Source organism: Oncorhynchus keta, chromosome 28, assembly GCF_023373465.1.
Source record: "Oncorhynchus keta strain PuntledgeMale-10-30-2019 chromosome 28, Oket_V2, whole genome shotgun sequence".
In the NCBI taxonomy this organism is placed as follows: domain Eukaryota; kingdom Metazoa; phylum Chordata; class Actinopteri; order Salmoniformes; family Salmonidae; genus Oncorhynchus; species Oncorhynchus keta.
The window spans coordinates 62,533,079-62,554,076 of NC_068448.1; the positions used below are offsets into that span (position 1 = coordinate 62,533,079).

At 44.9% G+C, this 20,998-nt stretch overlaps 1 protein-coding gene across 2 annotated transcripts in view; it reads left to right on the forward strand.

The window, feature by feature from the left end:
• Positions 1-20,998, forward strand: part of sema5a (sema domain, seven thrombospondin repeats (type 1 and type 1-like), transmembrane domain (TM) and short cytoplasmic domain, (semaphorin) 5A) — a 205,228-nt gene that overhangs the window by 160,544 nt on the left and 23,686 nt on the right. For both annotated transcript variants that reach the window (XM_052483480.1, XM_052483481.1), the window contains one exon: positions 10,685-10,910. In XM_052483480.1, coding sequence (XP_052339440.1) covers positions 10,685-10,910 — 226 coding nt within the window. The remainder of the gene's footprint in view (positions 1-10,684; positions 10,911-20,998) is intronic.

The window sequence follows — 20,998 nt, forward strand, 5'->3', positions numbered from 1 at the left end:
TCCATCCTTCTTCCCTTCCCCACCATCATTCCCTTCATCCATCCTTCTTCCCTTCCCCACCATCATTCCCTTCATCCATCCTTCTTCCCTTCCCCACCATCCTTCCCTTCATCCATCCTTCTTCCCTTCCCCACCATCCTTCCCTTCATCCATCCTTCTTCCCTTCCCCACCATCCTTCCCTTCATCCATCCTCTTTCCCTTCCCCACCATCATTCCCTTCATCCACCCTCTTTCCCTTCCCCACCATCCTTCTCTTCATCCATTCTCTTTCTTTCCCCACCATCCTTCCCTTCATCCATCCTCTTTCCCTTCCCCACCATCCTTCCCTTCATCCATCCTTCTTCCCTTCCCCACCATCCTTCCCTTCATCCATCCTCTTTCCCTTCCCCACCATCCTTCCTTCCCTTCATCCATCCTCTTTCCCTTCCCCACCATCCTTCCTTCCCTTCATCCATCCTTCTTCCCTTCCCCACCATCATTCCCTTCATCCATCCTTCTTCCCTTCCCCACCTTCCTCCCCCACTGTTTTAAATCACATCTGATCAATGACCTTTTCTTCCTGTTTGCCACTTGCCACGTTCAGCACGTGGGTCTAATGGGACTGTTTCATAGTTCATATGTGATACCTGCTGCCCGTCAGCAGAAATGATGCTTGGCACAAACACCACGGGGTAAAGTCATCGTAGAATGTTAATAGGAATATACATTCATCTACTTCTAAATCTATGAGTTTTGCTCTTTCCTCTCTGTTCTCCACGGGAATATCAAATTCAAATTCAGATTGTTTTAATGGCATGAAATGCAATTTGTAGATATTGCCAAAGCAGTATTGTGGTACAGCATTTCAGTAAATACAGTACAATTCTATAAGGATTATGAAATACAGTTAATTTCAGTAGTAATAATACTAGTACATATAATAATGTATTCATGTACAACACTACTGTGGTTGTATTGTGTTATCTTCGGTCAAAACATTTAATTACATAAAAATAAAATTATAAAAAACAAAAAAGAAAGGTTGTTCAGTAAATAAACAACAATGTGTACATGGATGATGGTTCCACTATGTATTACTAGTAAGTTATATCCAATGTGAATCATTCAGCAAATTAATGTTCATGGGATGTCCCTCAGACTATGGCAATCATATCTGGTAGTAATATTTGCAGTTTCTCCCTCACCCAGAATAATTCCCAGCTTTATGTCATTAGTAAATGCACAGAAGATGGGAATTGATTGAGATATTTTCTTTAAAAAGATTATCTTATTTGGGAGTATTCCTCACAGTAGAGGAAATGGTGCATCTCTGTCTCGACCTCCCCTGTCGTGCAGTGACCAAATAGACGCTGCTCTTTGCGTAGCCATGTCTTTTTGTGATTCCCTTTTTCTATAGCCAATTGGTGGTCACTGCGCCTGTACTTGGTCAGGATCTGTCTCTGTTTTGTATCTCTGACAGAGTGCACTCTTAGAAAAAAAGGTGCAATCTAGAATAGGGTTGTGGAGGTCACAAACTTTTGTCAGCCGGTGATTGTCAAGCAAATAACTGTTGGTCTCACGGTAATTTACTGTTAATTAATATTAACAAATTTCAAATCAAATCAAATCAAATGTATTTGTCACGTACAAATGGTTAGCAGATGTTAATGCAAGTGTAGCGAAATGCTTGTGCTTCTAGTTCCGACAATGCAGTAATAACTAACGAGTAATCTAACTAACAATTCCAAAACTACTACCTTATACACACAAGTGTAAAGGGATAAAGAATATGTACATAAAGATATATGAATGAGTGATGGTACAGAGCGGCATAGGCAAGATGCAGTAGATGGTATCGAGTACAGTTTATACATATGAGATGAGTATGTAAACAAAGTGGCATAGTTTAAAGTGGCTAGTGATACATGTATTACATAAAGATGCAGTAGATGATATAGAGTACAATATATACGTATACATATGAGATGAATAATGTAGGGTATGTAAACATTATATTAAGTAGCATTGTTTAAAGTGGCTAGTGATATATTTTACATCAATTCCCATTATTAAAGTGTCTGGAGTTGAGTCAGTGTGTTGGTAGCAGCCACTCAATGTTAATGGTGGTTGTTTAACAGTCTGATGGCCTTGAGAGAGAAGCTGTTTTTCAGTCTCTCGGTCCCAGCTTTGATGCACCTCGCCTTCTGGATGATAGCGGGGTGAACAGGCAGTGGCTCAGTGGTTATTGTCCTTGATGATCTTTATGGCCTTCCTGTGACATCGGGTGGTGTAGGTGTCCTGGAGGGCAGGTAGTTTGCCCCCGGTGATGCGTTGTGCAGACCTCACTACCCTCTGGAGAGCCTTACGGTTGTGGGCGGAGCAGTTGCCGTACCAGGCGGTGATACAGCCCGACAGGATGCTCTCGATTGTGCATCTGTAGAAGTTTGTGAGTGCTTTTGGTGACAAGCCGAATTTCTTCAGCCTCCTGAGGTTGAAGAGGCGCTAATGCACCTTCTTCATGATGCTGTCTGTGTGGGTGGACCAATTCAGTTTGTCTGTGATGTGTACGCCGAGGAACTTAAAACCCTCTCCACTACTGTCCAATCGATGTGGATAGGGGGGTGTTCCCTCTGCTGTTTCCTGAAGTCCACAATCATCTCCTTAGTTTTGTTGACGTTGAGTGTGAGGTTATTTTCCTGACACCACACTCCGAGGGCCCTCACCTCCTCCCTGTAGGCCGTCTCGTCGTTGTTGGTAATCAAGCCTACCACTGTTGTGTCGTCCGCAAACTTGATGATTGAGTTGGAGGCGCGCGTGGCCACGCAGTCGTGGGTGAACAGGGAGTACAGGAGAGGGCTCAGAACGCACCCTTGTGGGGCCCCAGTGTTGAGAATCAGCGGGGAGGAGATGTTGTTGCCTACCCTCACCACCTGGGTGCGGCCCGTCAGGAAGTCCAGTACCCAGTTGCACAGGGCGGGGTCGAGACCCAGGGTCTCGAGCTTGATGACGAGCTTGGAGGGTACTATGGTGTTGAATGCCGAGCTGTAGTCGATGAACAGCATTCTCACATAGGTATTCCTCTTGTCCAGATGGGTTAGGGCAGTGTGCAGTGTGGTTGAGATAGCATCGTCTGTGGACCTATTTGTGCGGTAAGCAAATTGGAGTGGGTCTAGGGTGTCAGTTAGGGTGGAGGTGATATGGTCCTTGACTAGTCTCTAAAAGCACTTCATGATGACGGAAGTGAGTGCTACGGGGCGGTAGTCATTTAGCTCAATTACCTTAGCTTTCTTGGGAACAGGAACAATGGTGGCCCTCTTGAAGCATGTGGGAACAGCAGACTGGTATAGGGATTGATTGAATATGTCCGTAAACACACCGGCCAGCTGGTCTGCGCATGCTCTGAGGGCGCGGCTGGGGATGCCGTCTGGGACTGCAGCCTTGCGAGGGTTAACACGTTTAAATGTCTTACTCACCTCGGCTGCAGTGAAGGAGAGACCGCACGTTTCCGTTGCAGGCCGTGTCAGTGGCACTGTATTGTCCTCGAAGCGGGCAAAAAAGTAATTTAGTCTGCCTGGGAGCAAGACATCCTGGTCCGTGACGGGGCTGGATTTCTTCCTGTAGTCCGTGATTGACTGTAGACCCTGCCACATGCCTCTTGTGTCTGAGCCGTTGAATTGAGATTCTACTTTGTCTCTGTACTGACGCTTAGCTTGTTTGATAGCCTTGCGAAGGGAATAGCTGCACTGTTTGTATTCGGTCATGTTACCAGACACATTGCCCTGATTAAAAGCAGTGGTTCGCGCTTTCAGTTTCACGCGAATGCTGCCATCAATCCACGGTTTCTGGTTAGGGAATGTTTTAATCGTTGCTATGGGAACGACCTCTTCAACGCACGTTCTAATGAACTCGCACACCGAATCAGCGTATTTGTCAATATTGTTAACTGACGCAATACGAAACATATCCCAGTCCACGTGATGGAAGCAGTCTTGGAGTGTGGAGTCAGCTTGGTCGGACCAGCGTTGGACAGACCTCAGCGTGGGAGCCTCTTGTTTTAGTTTCTGTCTGTAGGCAGGGATCAAAAAAATGGAGTCGTGGTCAGCTTTTCCAAAAGGGGGGCGGGGCAGGGCCTTATATGCGTCGCGGAAGTTAGAGTAACAATGATCCAAGGTTTTTCCACCCCTGGTTGCGCAATCGATATGCTGATAAAATTTAGGGAGTCTTGTTTTCAGATTAGCCTTGTTAAAATCCCCAGCAACAATGAATGCAGCCTCCGGATAAATGGTTTCCAGTTTGCAAAGAGTTAAATAAAGTTTGTTCAGAGCTATCGATGTGTCTGCTTGGGGGGGATATATACGGCTGTGATTATAATCGAAGAGAATTCTCTTGGTAGGTAATGCGGTCTACATTTGATTGTGAGGAATTCTAAATCAGGTGAACAGAAGGATTTGAGTTCCTGTATGTTTCTTACATCACACCATGTCTCGTTAGCCATAAGGCATACACCCCCGCCCCTCTTCTTACCAGAAAGATGTCTGTTTCTGTCGGCGCGATGCGTGGAGAAACCCGTTGGCTGCACCGCATCGGATAGCGTCTCTCCAGTGAGCCATGTTTCCGTGAAGCAAAGAACGTTACAGTCTCTGATGTCCCTCTGGAATGCTACCCTTGCTCGGATTTCATCAACCTTGTTGTCAAGAGACTGGACATCGGCAAGAAGAATGCTAGGGAGTGGTGCACGGTGTGCCCGTCTCCGGAGTCTGACCAGGAGACCGCCTCGTTTCCCTCTTTTTCGGAGTCGTTTTTTGGGGTCGCAGCATGGGATCCATTCCGCTGTCCTGTTTGAAAGGCAGAACACAGGATCCGCGTCGCGAAAAACATATTCTTGGTCGTACTGATGGTGAGTTGACGCTGATCTTATATTCAGTAGTTCTTCTCGACTGTATGTAATGAAACCTAAGATGACCTAGGGTACTAATGTAAGAAATAATACGTAAAAAAACAAAAAACTGCATAGTTTCCTAGGAACGCGAAGCGAGGCGGCCATCTCTGTCGGCGCCGGAAGTAACACACTCGGAAGTGAGTGCTACGGGGCGGTAGTCGTTTAGCTCAGTTACCTTAGCTTTCTTTGGAACAGGAACAATGGTGGCCCTCTTGAATCATGTGGGCACAGCAGACTGGGATAAGGATTGATTGAATATGTCCGTAAACACACCAGCCAGCTGGTCTGTGCATGCTCTGAGGGCGCGGCTGGGGATGCCGTCTGGGCCTGCAGCCTTGCGAGGGTTAACACGTTTAAATATTTTACTCACCTCGGCTGCAGTGAAGGAGAGTCTGCATGTTAATGGTTGCGGGCCGTGTCAGTGGCACTGTATTGTCCTCAAAGCGGGCAAACAAAATATTTAGTCTGCCTGGGAGCAAGACATCCTGGTCCGTGACTGGGCTGGTTTTCTTTTTGTAATCTGTGATTGACTGTAGACCCTGCCACATACCTCTTGTGTCTGAGCCGTTGAATTGCGATTCTACTTTGTCTCTATACTGACGCTTAGCTTGTTTGATAGCCTTACGGAGGGAATAGCTACACTGTTTGTATTCGGTCATGTTTCCGGTCACCTTGCCCTGATTAAAAGCAGTGGTTCACACTTTCAGTTTCACGCGAATGCTGCCATCAATCCACGGTTTCTGGTTTGGGAATGTTTTAATATTTGCTATGGGAACGACATCTTCAACGCACTTTCTAATGAACTCGCTCGCCAAATCAGCGTATTCATCAATGTTGTTGTTTGACACAATACGAAACATATCCCAGTCCACGTGATGGAAGCAGTCTTGGAGCGTGGAATCAGATTGGCCGGACCAGCGTTGAACAGACCTCAGCGCGGGAGCTTCTTGTTTTAGCTTCTGTCTGTAGGCAGGGAGCAACAAAATGGAGTCGTGGTCAGCTTTTCCGAAAGGAGGCCGGGGGAGGGCCTTATATACGTCGCGGAAGTTAGAATAGCAATGATCCAAGGTTTTACCAGCCCTGGTTGCGCAATCGATATGCTGATACAATTTAGGGAGTCTTGTTTTCAGATTAGCCTTGTTAAAATCCCCAGCAACAATGAATGCAGCCTCAGGATATGTGGATTCCAGTTTGCAAAGAGTCAAATAAAGTTTGTTCAGAGCCATCGATGTGTCTGCTTGGGGGGGAATATATACGGCTGTGATTATAAACGAAGAGAATTCCCTTGGTAGATAATGCAATTTGTAAGTCGCTCTGGATAAGAGCGTCTGCTAAATGACTTAAATGTAAATGTAAATGCGGTCGACATTTGATTGTGAGGAATTCTAAATCAGGTGAACAGAAGGACTTGAGTTCCTGTATGTTGTTGTGACCATTCCGTTGTCCTCGGTGAAAGGCAGAACACAGGATCCGCTTCGCGAAAGTCATATTCTTGGTCGTACTGATGGTGAGTTGACGCTGCTCTTATATTCAGTAGTTCTTCTCGACTGTATTTAATGAAACCTAAGATGACCTGGGGTACCAATGTAAGAAATAACACATTAAAAAAACTGCATAGTTTCCTAGGAATGCGAAGCGAGACGGCCATCTCTGTCGGCGCCGGAAGTATCTCCTGGCTTCCACACAAGTCACTGATGCAGACCTTTGGAACATATTCATTTTAACAAGTCTAATAAATCCACCTTCACAATAAATCCATTATTTATTTTAGACAGGTCTGAAGAAGCATGATTAGAAACTGTAGTCTGTTTCAGAAGAACAGAGTAGCATACTCTGAGTTGTCCTGATCTGGCTATACCAAATGGCTGTGGACTATATTAGTTCATTCAGCAGACAAGATTTGCTTAGAATTGTGTGTAGTTATTCCGACCCTCTCTGCCTAGTCATCGCCATTTTACCTGCTGTTGTTGTGTGAGCTGATGAGCTGTTGTTGTCTCACCTGTTGTTTTAGCTAGCTCTCCCAATCAACACCTGCGATTACTTTATGCCTCGCTGTATGTCTCTCTCAAATGTCAATATGCCTTGTATACTGTTGTTCAGGTTAGTTATCATTGTTTTAGTTTACAATGGAGCCCCTAGTTCCACTCTTCATACCTCTGATACCTCCTTTGTCCCACCTCCCACACGTGCAGTGATCTAACCCATTACAACCAGCATGTCCAGCGATACAACCTCTCTTATCATCACCCAGTGCCTGGGCTTACCTCCGCTGTACCCGCACCCCACCATACCCCTGTCTGCGCATTATGCCCTGAATATATTCTACCATGCCCAGAAATCTGCTCCTTTTATTCTTTGCCCCAACGCTCTAGGCGACCAGTTTTGATAGCCTTTAGCCGAACCCTCATACTACTCCTCCTCTGTTCCGCGGGTGATGTGGAGGTAAACCCAGGCCCTGCATGTCCCCAGGCACCCTCATTTGTTGACTTCTGTGATCAAAAAAACCTTGGTTTCATGCATGTCAACATCACCAAGTTTGTTTAACTCACTGCTTGATGTCCTTGCCGTGTCTGAATCCTGGCTTAGGAAGACCACCAAAAATTCAGAGATTTCCATACCCAACTATAACATTTTCTGTCAAGATAGAACTGCCAAAGGGGGAGGAGTTGCAGTCTACTGCAGAGATAGCCTGCAAAGTAATGTCATTACTTTCCAGGTCCATACCCAAACAGTTCGAACTACTAATTTTAAAAATGACTCTCTCCAGAAATAAGTCTCTCACTGTTGCCGCCTGCTTACCGACCCCCTCAGCTCCCAGCTGTGCCCTGGACACCATTTGTGAATTGATCGTCCCCCATCTAGCTTCAGAGTTTTTTCTGTTTGGTGACCTAAACTGGGATATGCTTAACACTCCGGCAGTCCTACAATCTAAGCTAGATGCCCTCAATCTCACACAAGTCATCAAGGAACCCACCAGGTACAACCCTAAATCTGTAAACAAGGGCACCCTCATAGACGTTATCCTGGACAACTGGCCCTCCAAATACACCTCCACTGTCTTCAACCAGGATCTCAGCGATCACTGCCTCATTGCCTGTATCCGCCAGGGGTCCGCAGTCAAACGACCACCCCTCATCACTGTCAAACGCTCCCTAAGACACTTTTGCGAGCAGGCCTTTCTAATCAACCTGGCCTGGGTATCCTGGAAGGATATTGACCTCATCCCGTTAGTTGAGGATGCCTGGTCATTCTTCAAAAGTAACTTCCTCACCATCTTAGATAAGCATGCTCCGTTCAAAAAATGCAGAACTAAGAACAGATATAGCCCTTGGTTCACTCCAGACCTGACTGCCCTCGACCAGCACAAAAACATCCTGTGGCGGACTGCAAGAGCATCGAATAGTCCCCGCGATATGCAACTGTTCAGGGAAGTCAGGAACCAATACACGCAGTCAGTCAGGAAAGCAAAGGCCAGCTTTTTCAAGCAGAAATTTGCATCCTGTAGCTCTAACTCCAAAACGTTCTTGGACACTGTAAAGTCCATGGAAAACAAGAGCACCTCCTCCCAGCTGCCCACTGCACTGAGGCTAGGTAACACGGTCACCACTGATAAACCCATGATAATCGAAAACTTCAACAAGCATTTCTCAACGGCTGGCTATGCCTTCCTCCTTGCTACTCCAACCTCGGCCAACAGCTCCACCCCCCACCCCCCCGCAGCTACTCGCCCAAGCCTCCCCAGCTTCTCCTTTACGCAAATCCAGATAGCAGATGTTCTGAAAGAGCTGCAAAACCTGGACCCGTACAAATCAGCTGGACTTGACAATCTGGACCCTCTATTTCTGAAACTATCCGCCGCCAGTGTCGCAACCCCTATTACCAGCCTGTTCAACCTCTCTTTCATATTGTCTGAGATCCCAGAGGATTGGAAAGCTGCCGCAGTCATCCCCCTCTTCAAAGGGGGAGACACCCTAGACCCAAACTGTTACAGACCTATATCCATCCTGCCCTGCCTATCTAAGGTCTTCGAAAGCCAAGTCAACAAACAGATCATTGACCATCTCGAATCCCACCGTACCTTCTCCGCTGTGCAATCTGGTTTCCGAGCCGGCCACGGGTGCACCTCAGCCACGCTCAAGGTACTAAACGATATCATAACCGCCATCGATAAAAGACGTACTGTGTACTGTAAAGTACTCTGCAGCCGTCTTCATCGACCTGGCCAAGGCTTTCGACTCTGTCAATCACCATATTCTTATCGGCAGACTCAGTAGCCTCGTTTTTTCTAATGACTGCCTTGCCTGTTTCACCAACTACTTTGCAGACAGTGTTCAGTGTGTCAAATCGGAGGGCATGTTGTCCGGTCCTCTGGCAGTCTCTATGGGGGTGCCACAGGGTTAAATTCTCGGGCCGACTCTTTTCTCTGTAGATATCAATGATGTTGCTCTTGCTGCGGGCGATTCCCTGATCCACCTCTATGCAGACGACACCATTCTGTATACTTCTGGCCCTTCCTTGGACACTATGCTATCTAACCTCCAAATGAGCTTCAATGCCATACAATACTCCTTCCGTGGCCTCCAACTCCTCTTAAACGCAAGTAAAACCAAATGCATGCTTTTCAACCGTTCGCTGCCTGCACCCGCACGCCCGACGAGCATCACCACCCTGGATGGTTCCGACCTAGAATATGTGGACATCTATAAGTACCTTGGTGTATGGCTAGACTGTAAACTATCCTTCCAGACTCATATCAAACATCTCCAATCTAAAATCAAATCTAGAGTCGGCTTTCTATTCTGCAACAAAGCCTCCTTCACTCACACCGCCAAACTTACCCTAGTAAAACTAACTATCCTACCGATCCTCGACTTCAGCGATGTCATCTACAAAATAGCTTCCAATACTCTACTCAACAAACTAGATGCAGTTTATCACAGTGCCATCCGTTTTGTTACTAAAGCACCTTATACCACCCACCACTGCGATCTGTATGCTCTAGTCGGCTGGCCCTCGCTACATATTCATCGCCAGACCCACTGGCTCCAGGTCATCTACAAGTCCATGCTATGTAAAGCTCTGCCTTGTGTCAGTTCACTGGTCATGATGGCAATACCCTCCCGTAGCACGAGCTCAAGCAGGTGTATCTCACTGATCATCCCTAAAGCCAACACCTCATTTGGCCGCCTTTCCTTCCAGTTCTCTGCTGCCTGTGACTGGAACAAATTGCAAAAATCGCTGAAGTTGGAGACTTTTATCTCCCTCACCAACTTTAAACATCTGCTATCTGAGCAGCTAACCGATCGCTGCAGGTGTACATTGTCCATCAGTAAATAGCCCACCCAATTTACCTACCTCATCCCCATACTGTTTTTATTTATTTACTTTTCTGCTCTTTTGCACACCAGTATCTCTACCTACACATGACCATCTGATAATTTATCACTCCAGTGTTAATCGGCAAAATTGTAATTATTCGCCTACCTCCTCATGCCTTTTGCACACAATGTATATGGACTCTTTTTCTTTTTTTCTACTGTGTTATTGACTTGTTTATTGTTTACTCCATGTGTAACTCTGTGTTGTTGTCTGTTCACACTGCTATGCTTTATCTTGGCCAGGTCGCAGTTGTAAATGAGAACTTGTTCTCAACTAGCCTACCTGGTTAAATAAAGGTGAAATAAATAAAAAATATCCGTTCTTATAATTATAATTCTATGTCTGTCCATCTGTCTCTCTCCCTCTCCCTCACTCACTCTCTCCAGGAGTACCAGTCGTGTAACACCCTCCCGTGTCCAGACCTGAAGAAGACCACCCCTTGGACCCCCTGGACGCCGGTCAACATCTCGGACAACGGCGGTCACTACGAGCAGCGGTTCCGGTACACCTGTAAGGCCCGCGTCCCGGACCCTGCCCTGCTAGAGGTGGGCCGACAGAGGATTGAGATGAGGTACTGCTCCAGTGATGGCTCCACTGGATGCTCAACTGACGGTGAGTGGAACACTTCATAGTCAACAGAATAAATAAATGGGGGGGATATTCTGTCAGGTGGTGACGGAACTCCCAGCTGACACTAGTTCTTCAACTGAACCAGCACACTCTTTTACTTCTCTCTGACTACTCTCTCTACCCTCACTTCACCTCCAGTCTGTTCTCTCTCACTCACTATCTCTCCATTTATCGCCATCCCTCTTCATCCTTCTCTCTGTCCCTCTAGGCATGTTAGTCGGCTTTCACTCTCACAATCTCTCCCTCTCTCTCGCTCTCTCTCTCTCTCTCTGTCTCTTAGTAGTGTTATCTTAATCGGCTGAAGTGTTTTCAGTCCCGGGCTGATTCCTTCAACGCTTCCAAATTTCAAACGTGTTAATGAACTTCCACAATGAAAATTCACAGAGCTACTTAACAGTTTGGGGCTGCTAATTTTAGCATCCTCGCATCAGCGCCATTATGGATCCAACTCCCCACTCTCTCCCCCTCTCACTTCTCCCTGACACAAGCACCATTGTGGCTCCAATTCCCCAGGTTCTCACTCTCATTCGCCTCGGCTCATACCACAGAGTCTGACTCTTCCATCTCAGATTAGAGAGTCGTAAACACCAACAGGCTGCTAATTGACATGTTGTTGATGTTGTTTAGGAGGGGTCCAACCATTAAAGGGAGAGAGGGAAGAAAAGAAGGAGGGAGGGAGGGAAAGGGGGGAGGGAAGGAGGGACAGCAGAGCAATATAGTGGCTTGGATTACAGATGTACCAGTTAAAGTTTGTTTATTGAGTTGCTCGCAGCCCCAATGGGAGGAGGATCTCTTTTTAAATCTTTAGTGCTTTGCACACACACACACTCGCACACACCCTTGCATACATACCGCAAGTTCATCAATGGGTGGGCACCGGAAAGAAAGTTAAGACTTACTAACTTTAGTCTCTCTCTCTTTACTCTGATTGCCTTCTGAAGTTAATGACTGTGGAGGTTTTAATGAACTGACATGGTGGCAGTGTTAACATTGATTCACAGCCTCATGAGGAGCAACAGACAGCCATCTAACAGGTTTTATCAACAAAGAGCCATGTGTTAATGGTCTGTCATCGTTCTAATTTTAAAGTGGAGGTGACAACATGTGTTTCAGTCAAGCAGAATAGTCTTTCCTTTCTGAACGCATTCAGTGTAAATGAAGAATCCATAGAATCTAACCACTTCTGGGAAAATTGGAAAACTAAACAAACAACAACACGTGGAGTTATCTGTCCAAAACAGAGGTGTATGGATAAACCACTTCTCCAATCTTTTTGGCTCTATGACAAAGAACAAACAGCAAAAACATATACATGATCAAATACAAATCTTATAATCAACTATTAAACACTGGATTCCCCAATTACATTGAATGAACTACAGGACATAATACAAACCCTCCAACCCAAAAAGGCCTGTGGAATTGATGGTATCTTAAATGAAATTATAAAATATACAGACCTCAAATTCCAATTGGTTATACTTAAACATCCTCCTCAGCTCTGGCGTATTTCCCAATATTCCCAAATATTTCCCAAAGTCTTCTCATGCTTGGCTTATTTCAAAAAGCTTTTGACTCAATTTGGCATGAGGGCATGCTATACAAATTGATGGAAAGTGGTGTTAGTGGAAAAACATACACCATTATAAAATCCATTTACACAAACAACAAGTGTGGGGTTAAAATTGGCAAAAACACACACATTTCTTTCCACAGGTCTGGGGGTTGAGACAGGAATGCAGCTTAATCCCCGACCTCTTCAACATATATTGGCGAGGGCGCTAGAACAGTCTGCAGCAGCCGGCCTCACCCAACTAGAATCTGAAGTCAAATGTCTACTGTTTGCTGATGATCTGGTGCTTCTGTCCCCAACCAAGGAGTGCCTACAGCAGCACCTAGATCTTCTGCACGGATTCTGTCAGACTTGGGCCCTGACAGTAAATCTCAGTAAGACAAAAATAATGGTGTTCCAAAAAAGGTCCAGTTGCCAGGACCACAAATACGAATTCCATCTGGACACCATTCCCCTTGAGCACACAAAAAACTATACATACCTCGACCTAAACATCAGCGCCACAGGTAACTTCCACAAAGCTGTGAACGATCTGAGAGACAAGGCAAGAAGGGCCTTGTATATCATCAAACGGGACATATTATTTGACATACCAATTAGGATCTGGCTAAAAATACTTGAATCAGTTATAGAACCCATTGCCCTTTATGGTTGTGAGGTCAGGGGTCCGGTCACCAACCAAGAATTCACAAAATGGGACAAATACCGAATTGAGACTCTGCATTCTGCAAAAATATCCTCTGTGTACAATGTAAACACCAAATAATGCATGCAGAGCAGAATTAGGCCGATACTCTCTAATTTTCCAAATCTAGAAAAGCGCTGTTAAATTCTACAACCACCTAAAAGGAAACAATTCCCAAACCTTCCATAACAAGGCCATCACCTACAGAGAAATTAACCTGGAGAAGAGCCCCGAAGCAAGCTGGCCCTGGGGCTGTTCACAATTAGGCCCAACCAAATCATGAGAAAACAAGAAGATAATTACTTGACACATTGGAAAGAATTGACAAAAAAACTGAGTGCGCAGTGGCAGAATACCTGACCCAAATATAAGGAAATCTTTGACTATGTACAGACTCAGTGAGCATGGCCTTGCTATTGAGAAAGGCTGCCGAAGCCTGTCTTCTCTTGAGAGCCAGGTCTGACTATGTGCACACTGCCCACAAAATGAGGTGGTAACTGAGCTGCATTTCCTAACCATTTCCTAAGAGACACAGAGAGAGAGACACAGAGAGAGAGAGACACAGAGAGAGAGACACAGAGAGAGAGACACAAAGCGAGAGACACAAAGAGAGAGACACAAAGAGAGAGACACAAAGAGAGCGACACAGAGCGATAGAGAGAGACATAGACAGAGAGAGAGAGAGTTACAAAAGGAGGGTGAGAGACAGAGAGAGACAGAAAGAGAGAGAGAGAGAGACACTGAGAGAGAGAGACACTGGGAGAGAGAGAGACAGAGAGAGAGAGAGAGAGACGCTGAGAGAGAGACGCCGAGAGAGAGAGACAGAGAGAGACACTGAGAGACATAGACAGAGTGAGAGAGAGAGACAAAAGGAGGGAGGGAGAGAGAGAGAGAGAGAGAGAGAGAGAGAGAGAGAGAGAGAGAGTTACAAAAGGAGGGTGCGAGAGAGAGAGTTACAAAATGAGGGTGAGAGAGACAAAAGGAGGGCGAGAGAGAGAGACAAAAGGAGGGCGAGAGAGAGAGACAAAAGGAGGGCAAGAGAGAGACAAAAGGAGGGTGACAGATTCAGTGCTTTGGCAGTGAGGAGGATGGATTCAATGACCCACTTCCTCATTATCACACTCCACATCCATCCATCCAAAGAGTGCACAGTGTGTGTGACAGATAGTGTGTGTGTGCATGTGATCATCCATACGTAGCCCGATCATCCCAATGACATATTCCTTTTGACCCAGGGTCAGTAGTTATCATACAAGGAGGCCGTTCTGAAGTAATCACCTCCATACTGAAGCTGTGTATTGATGTCTGCCACGGTGTGTGTGTGATGAAGCCACAAAGCCAAAGATCCCTCAGTCCCCCTCTATCCTCCAGAGATGATGAGAGCCCAGTGGGAATGGACCGTACTGTCACCCAATGAAGATTTACAGTTAGCAGCGGGCTATTCGCTATCGATTTGAGTCCACACGCACACACAAACACATCCTAGCCGGTTATAAGAGGACGGTGATAAAGCGGGCTGATAAAGTGTGTGAGTGTGTGTGTGTGTGTGTGTGTGTGCCTACATTTGTGCATTTACTGTGTGTGTGTGTCTTCTGAAATACAGAAGCATCTAGACATGATCACAGTAGATAGTAAACCTCAGAGACAGATAGCGTGTCGCCATACGTAGCCAGACACTGAGACTGTGATTTATATTCCAATGAAACACATGACACGTTATCATACACATAAAACGAGTGGTTGGAAAGAAGAAACTCCAGTCGTCATCAGTGAATAAAGACTGCTACACACACACCATGTCTACCTACATGTATAACTATATCATTATAGGACCAGGAGGTTTACCTGTGACAAGTCTGGCCTCTATCTATACTATACTAACAGGCCTAGAGGGACAGAGAGAAGGATTGGGAGGGAGGGAGGGTGAACAGGAGAGAATTAACTGGAGGTGAAGAGAGTAGAGGGAGTCCTGTCCTGAAGGTGTGCTTATCAAGCTACTACAGAAACAGGAGCTTGTTCGGATAAGGCTTACTGGCTTCTGCCCTATGGGCCGTTTTGGCTCCGGCAAGGCTCACTGGCTCTTACCCTATGGGCTGTTGTGGCTTGGACAAGGCTTACTTACTGTACACAGGGTTGGGGAGTAACAAATTACATAACTTACTGTTTATTATCTATACATAGTCACTTTACCCCTACCTACAGGTACAAATTACCTCGACCTCCCGGTCGCGGCCGGCTGCGACAGAGCCGAACCCAGAGTCTCTGGTGGAACAGCTAGCGCTGCGATGCAGTGCCCTAGACCACTGCGCCACCCGGGAGGCCCGCATAGTTGTATTTTAACCCAATAATTGTTCAATTGAATAAGTGTAGTCTAAGCTGCCGATCAATCATTGTTTATGCGATCCGTGGACAGCAGTTGAAAAATGTGCTCTTGCAACAGATAAACGTTTGAGGGAGTTCCTCCCTTGTAAATTCTTCCGTGTTATTGTGCTCCACACATACTGTCAAAAAACGAGTTTCATTTAAGAAGACCCCAAGTAGGGATTTTATTTCTTAATCTAATTCATGGCAATTTTTTTTAAGTCTGAAGGCCATGATACATGCCTGAACTCTCACACTTTCAACAGCTGCAAATGATCGAGATATCAAAGTGTCACCAATAGAGATCCTATTAAATTAATAAAGTATTCTAATTCCTAATTCTATAGTGTCACCAACAAAGATGCAAACAATAGGTTTTTAGCAAATTCCATTTTTTTGACCAATTATTCAAAAATGAACATTTGAAATGTCTTAAGTATAAGTCAATAACTATTCAACCCCTTTGTTATGGCAAGCCTAAATAAATTAATAATTTGCTTAACAAGTCACATAATAAGTTGCATGGACTCACTGTGTGCAATAATAGTGTTTAACATGATTTTGAAATGACTACCTCATCTCTGTACCCTACACATACAATTATCTGTAAGGTCCCTCAGTCAAGCAGTGGATTGCTAACACAGATTCAACCACAAAGACCATGGAGGTTTTCTAATGCCTCGCTACTATTGGTAGATGGGTAAAAAATTAAAAATAAAGCAGACATTGAATATCCCTTTGAGCATGGTGAAGTTATTAATTACATTTTGGATGGTGTATCAACACACCCAGTCACTACAAAGATACAGGCGTCCTTCCTAACTCAGTTGCCAGAGAGGAAGGAAACCGCTCAGGAATTTCACCATGAGGCCAATGGTGACTTTAAAACAGTTACAGGGTTTAAAATGTCTGTAATGGGAGAAACTGAGGATGGATCAACAACATTGAGACACTGTGAGATTAATTCACCTTTCAGCAGGACAATAATCTAAAACTCTTGGCCAAATCTAAACTGGAGTTGCTTACCAAGAAGACAGTGAATGTTCCTGAGTGGCCGAGTTACAGTTTTCACTTAAATCTACTTGAAAATCTATGGTAAGACCATAGCAATGATCAACAACCAATAGACAGAGCTTGAAGAATGTTGAAAAGAATAATGGATAAATGTAGCACAATCCAGGTGTGCAAAGCTCTTAGAGATTTACCCAGAAAGACTCACAGCTGTAATCACTGCCAAATGTGATTCTAACATGTATTGACTCAGGAGGTTGAATACTTTTCTAATCAAGATATATTATTGTTTTTTAAATTTGGTTTATTCTCCGAATATTCAAATGTTTCTTCCACTTTGACATTACAGAGTATTTTGTGTAGATCGTTGACAAAAAATGACAATTACAAACATTTTAATTTCACTTTGTAACACAACAAAATGTGGAAAAACTCAAGAGGCGTTGTCACGCATAGGTGTAATAGGTGGCAGGGAAGTCAGGCGCAGGAGAGTCAAATGGAGTGTAAATATGGAGTCTTTTAATAACGTTCCAAGAGTATGCTCCATAACAATAAATGTACAAACAAACAAAACATGGGTACGAGGACCCGACGCGCACCTATACAAACAATCACACTACACTGACAACAAATCAATCTCTGACAAAGACATGAGGGGAAACAGAGGGTTAAATACACAACAGGTAATGAATGGGATAGAAAACAGGTGTGTGGGAAGACAAGACAAAACCAATGGAAAATGAAAAAAGGATCAATGATGGCTAGAAGACCGGTGACGTCAAACGCTGAGCACCGCCCGAACAAGGAGAGGCAACGACTCCGGCAGAAGTCGTGACAGGCATGAATGGTTATCAGTTACTAACTTAAGATATGAATTGATTACTAGATATTTCTCATTGCATCTACTCTGTGATTTTTAATGTAATGTGTTAGCCTTTCTTGTCGCTCTGTAATGATATTCATTATATGAATCGTATACTATATATCATATTTCAGTTGCTGTATTCAATAGAATCGACACAAAGATCCATGCAATCCATCACACATTTTTGATATAACAGTTTTATTCTGTGCTTATATACAGTACATCGGGACACCTGCTTGTCGAATATCTCATTACAAAATCATCTGCATTAATATGGAGTTGGTCCCCCCCTGTGCTGCTATAACAGCATCCACTCTTCTGGAAAGGCTTTCCACTAGATGTTGGAACATTACTGCGTGGACTTGCTTCCAGTCAGCCACAGGGGCATTGTTGAGGTCGGGCACTGATGTTGGTAGATTAGGACTGGCTCGCAGTTGGTGTTCCAATTCAAATCAAATCAAATTGTATTTGTCACATGCGCCGAATACAGCAGGTATTACAGTAAAATGATTACTTACAAACCCTTAACCAGCAATGCAGTTTTAAGAAAAATACCTAAAAAAATGTAAAAAATTAAAGTAACAAATAATTTAAGAGCAGCAGTAAAAAAAACAATAGTGAGGCTCTTTACCGTCCTTTGGATGGGACGTTAAACAGGTGTCCTGACTCTCTATGGTCACTAAAGATCCCGGTGTCGTGGCTAAATTCCCAATCTGGTCTTCATACCATCATGCCCACCTACTCATCTCCAGTTTACAATTGGCTATTTTATCCCCCCTCCTCTCCCATGTAACTATTCCCCAGGTCGTTACTGTAAATGAGAATGTGTTCTAAGTCAACTTACCTGGTAAAATAAGGGTAAAATATATATTTTTTTAATAAAATAAATACAGGCGGTACCGGTACAAAGTCAATGTATGGGGGCACCTGTTCGTATGTACATGTAGGTGGAATTATTGAAGTGACTATGCATAGATAATAACAGAGAGTAGCAGTGGTGTAAAGAGGGGGAGAGGGGCAATGCAAATAGTCTGGGTAGCCATTTAATTAGATGTTGAGGAGTCTTATGGCTTGGGGGTAGAAGCTTTTTAGAAGCCTCTTGGACCTAGACTTGGCACTCCGGTACCGCTTGCCATGCGGTAGCAGAGAGAACAGTCTATGACTAGGATGGCTGGAGTCTTTGACAATTTTTAGGGCCTTCCTCTGACACCGCCTGGTATAGAGGTCCAGGATGGCAGGAAGCTTGGCCACAGTGATGTACTGGGTCGCACGCAATACCCTCTGTATTTCCTTGCGGTCAGAGGCTGAGCAGTTGCCATACCAGGCAGTTATGCAACCAGTCAGGATGCTCTCAGTGGTGCAGCTGTAGAAACTTTTGAGGATATTTTTATTTTTATCATGTTTCAGGTAAGACCCAAATGCAGACTGTGTCGAAGAAACAATGTTTATCACAGAAACAGGGGCAGGCAAACGACAGGTCAAGGAAGGCAGAGGTTGATGATCCAGGGTAGTGGGGCAAAGGTACAGGATGGCAGGCAGGCTCAGGGTCAGGGCAGGCAGAAAAGGTCAAACCTGTGAAAAACAATAAAGAGACAGGAACAGAGGGGAAAACGCTGGTAGGCTTGATGAAACAAAACAAACTGGCAATAGACAAACAGAGAACACAGGTATAAATACACAGGGGATGATGGGGAAGATGGGTGACACATGGAGGGGGGTGGAGACAAGCACAAAGACAGGTGAAACAGATCAGGGTGTGACAACTGTATTTATTTAACTAGGCAAGTCGGTAAAGAACAAATTCTTATTTACAATGACGGCCTACTCTGGCCAAACCCTGACGATGTTGGCCCAATTGTGATCTGCCCTATGGGACTCCCAATGCCCGCCGGATGTGATTCAGCCTGGATTCTAACCAGATGCAGTGCCTTAGCTAAGCTGTAGTCAATGAATAGCAGTGAGGGCCCTCACTGAGCTGTAGTCAATGAATAGCAGAAGGTGAGGGCCCTCGGAGTGTGGTGTCAGGAAAATAACCTCACACTCAACGTCAACAAAACTAAGGAGATGATTGTGGACTTCAGGAAACAGCAGAGGGAACACCCCCCTATCCACATCGATGGAACAGTAGTGGAGAGGGTAGCAAGTTTTAAGTTCCTCGGCATACACATCACAGACAAACTGAATTGGTCCACTCACACTGACAGCGTCGTGAAGAAGGCGCAGCAGCGCCTCTTCAACCTCAGGAGGCTGAAGAAATTCGGCTTGTCACCAAAAGCACTCACAAACTTCTACAGATGCACAATCGAGAGCATCCTGGCGGGCTGTATCACCGCCTGGTACGGCAACTGCTCCGCCCTCAACCGTAAGGCTCTCCAGAGGGTAGTGAGGTCTGCACAACGCATCACCGGGGCAAACTACCTGCCCTCCAGGACACCTACACCACCCGATGTTACAGGAAGGCCATAAAGATCATCAAGGACATCAACCACCCGAGCCACTGCCTGTTCACCCCGCTATCATCCAGAAGGCGAGGTCAGTACAGGTGCATCAAAGCTGGGACCGAGAGACTGAAAAACAGCTTCTATCTCAAGGCCATCAGACTGTTAAACAGCCACCACTAACATTGAGTGGCTGCTGCCAACACACTGACATTGACACTGACCCAACTCCAGCCACTTTAATAATGGGAATTGATGGGAAATGATGTAAATATATCACTAGCCACTTTAAACAATGCTACCTTATATAATGTTACTTACCCTACATTATTCATCTCATATGCATACGTATATACTGTACTCTATATCATCGACTGCATCCTTATGTAATACATGTATCACTAGCCACTTTATCTATGCCACTTTGTTTACTTTGTCTACATACTCATCTCATATGTATATACTGTACTCGATACCATCTACTGTATGCTGCCCTGTACCATTCATTCATATATGTACTCATTCATATATCCTTATGTACATATTCTTTATCCCCTTACACTGTGTATAAGACAGTAGTTTTGGAATTGTTAGTTAGATTACTTGTTGGTTATCACTGCATTGTCGGAACTAGAAGCACAAGCATTTCGCTACACTCGCATTAACATCTGCTAACCATGTGTATGTGACAAATACAATTTGATTTGATTTGAAAGGGCAGTGTGGAGTGTAATTGAGATTGCATCATCTGTGGATCTGTGGGGGTGGTATGCAAATTGGAGTGGGTCTAGGATTTCTGGGATAAAGGTTTTGATGTGAGCCATGACCAACATTTCAAAGCACTTCATGGCTTCAGACGGGTCCGTAGTCATTTAGGCAGGTTAGCTTAGTGTTCTTGGGCACAGTGACTATGGTGGTCTGCTTGAAACATGTTGGCATTACAGACTCAGACAGGGAGTGGTTGAAAATGTCAGTGAAGACAATTGCCAGTTGGTCAGCGCATGCTCGGAGTACATGTTCTGGTAATCCACCTGGCCCTGCGGCCTTGTGAATGTTGACCTGTTTCAAGGTCTTACTGACATCGGCTGCGGAGAGAGTGATCACATAGTCTTCCGGAACAGCTGATACTGTCATGCA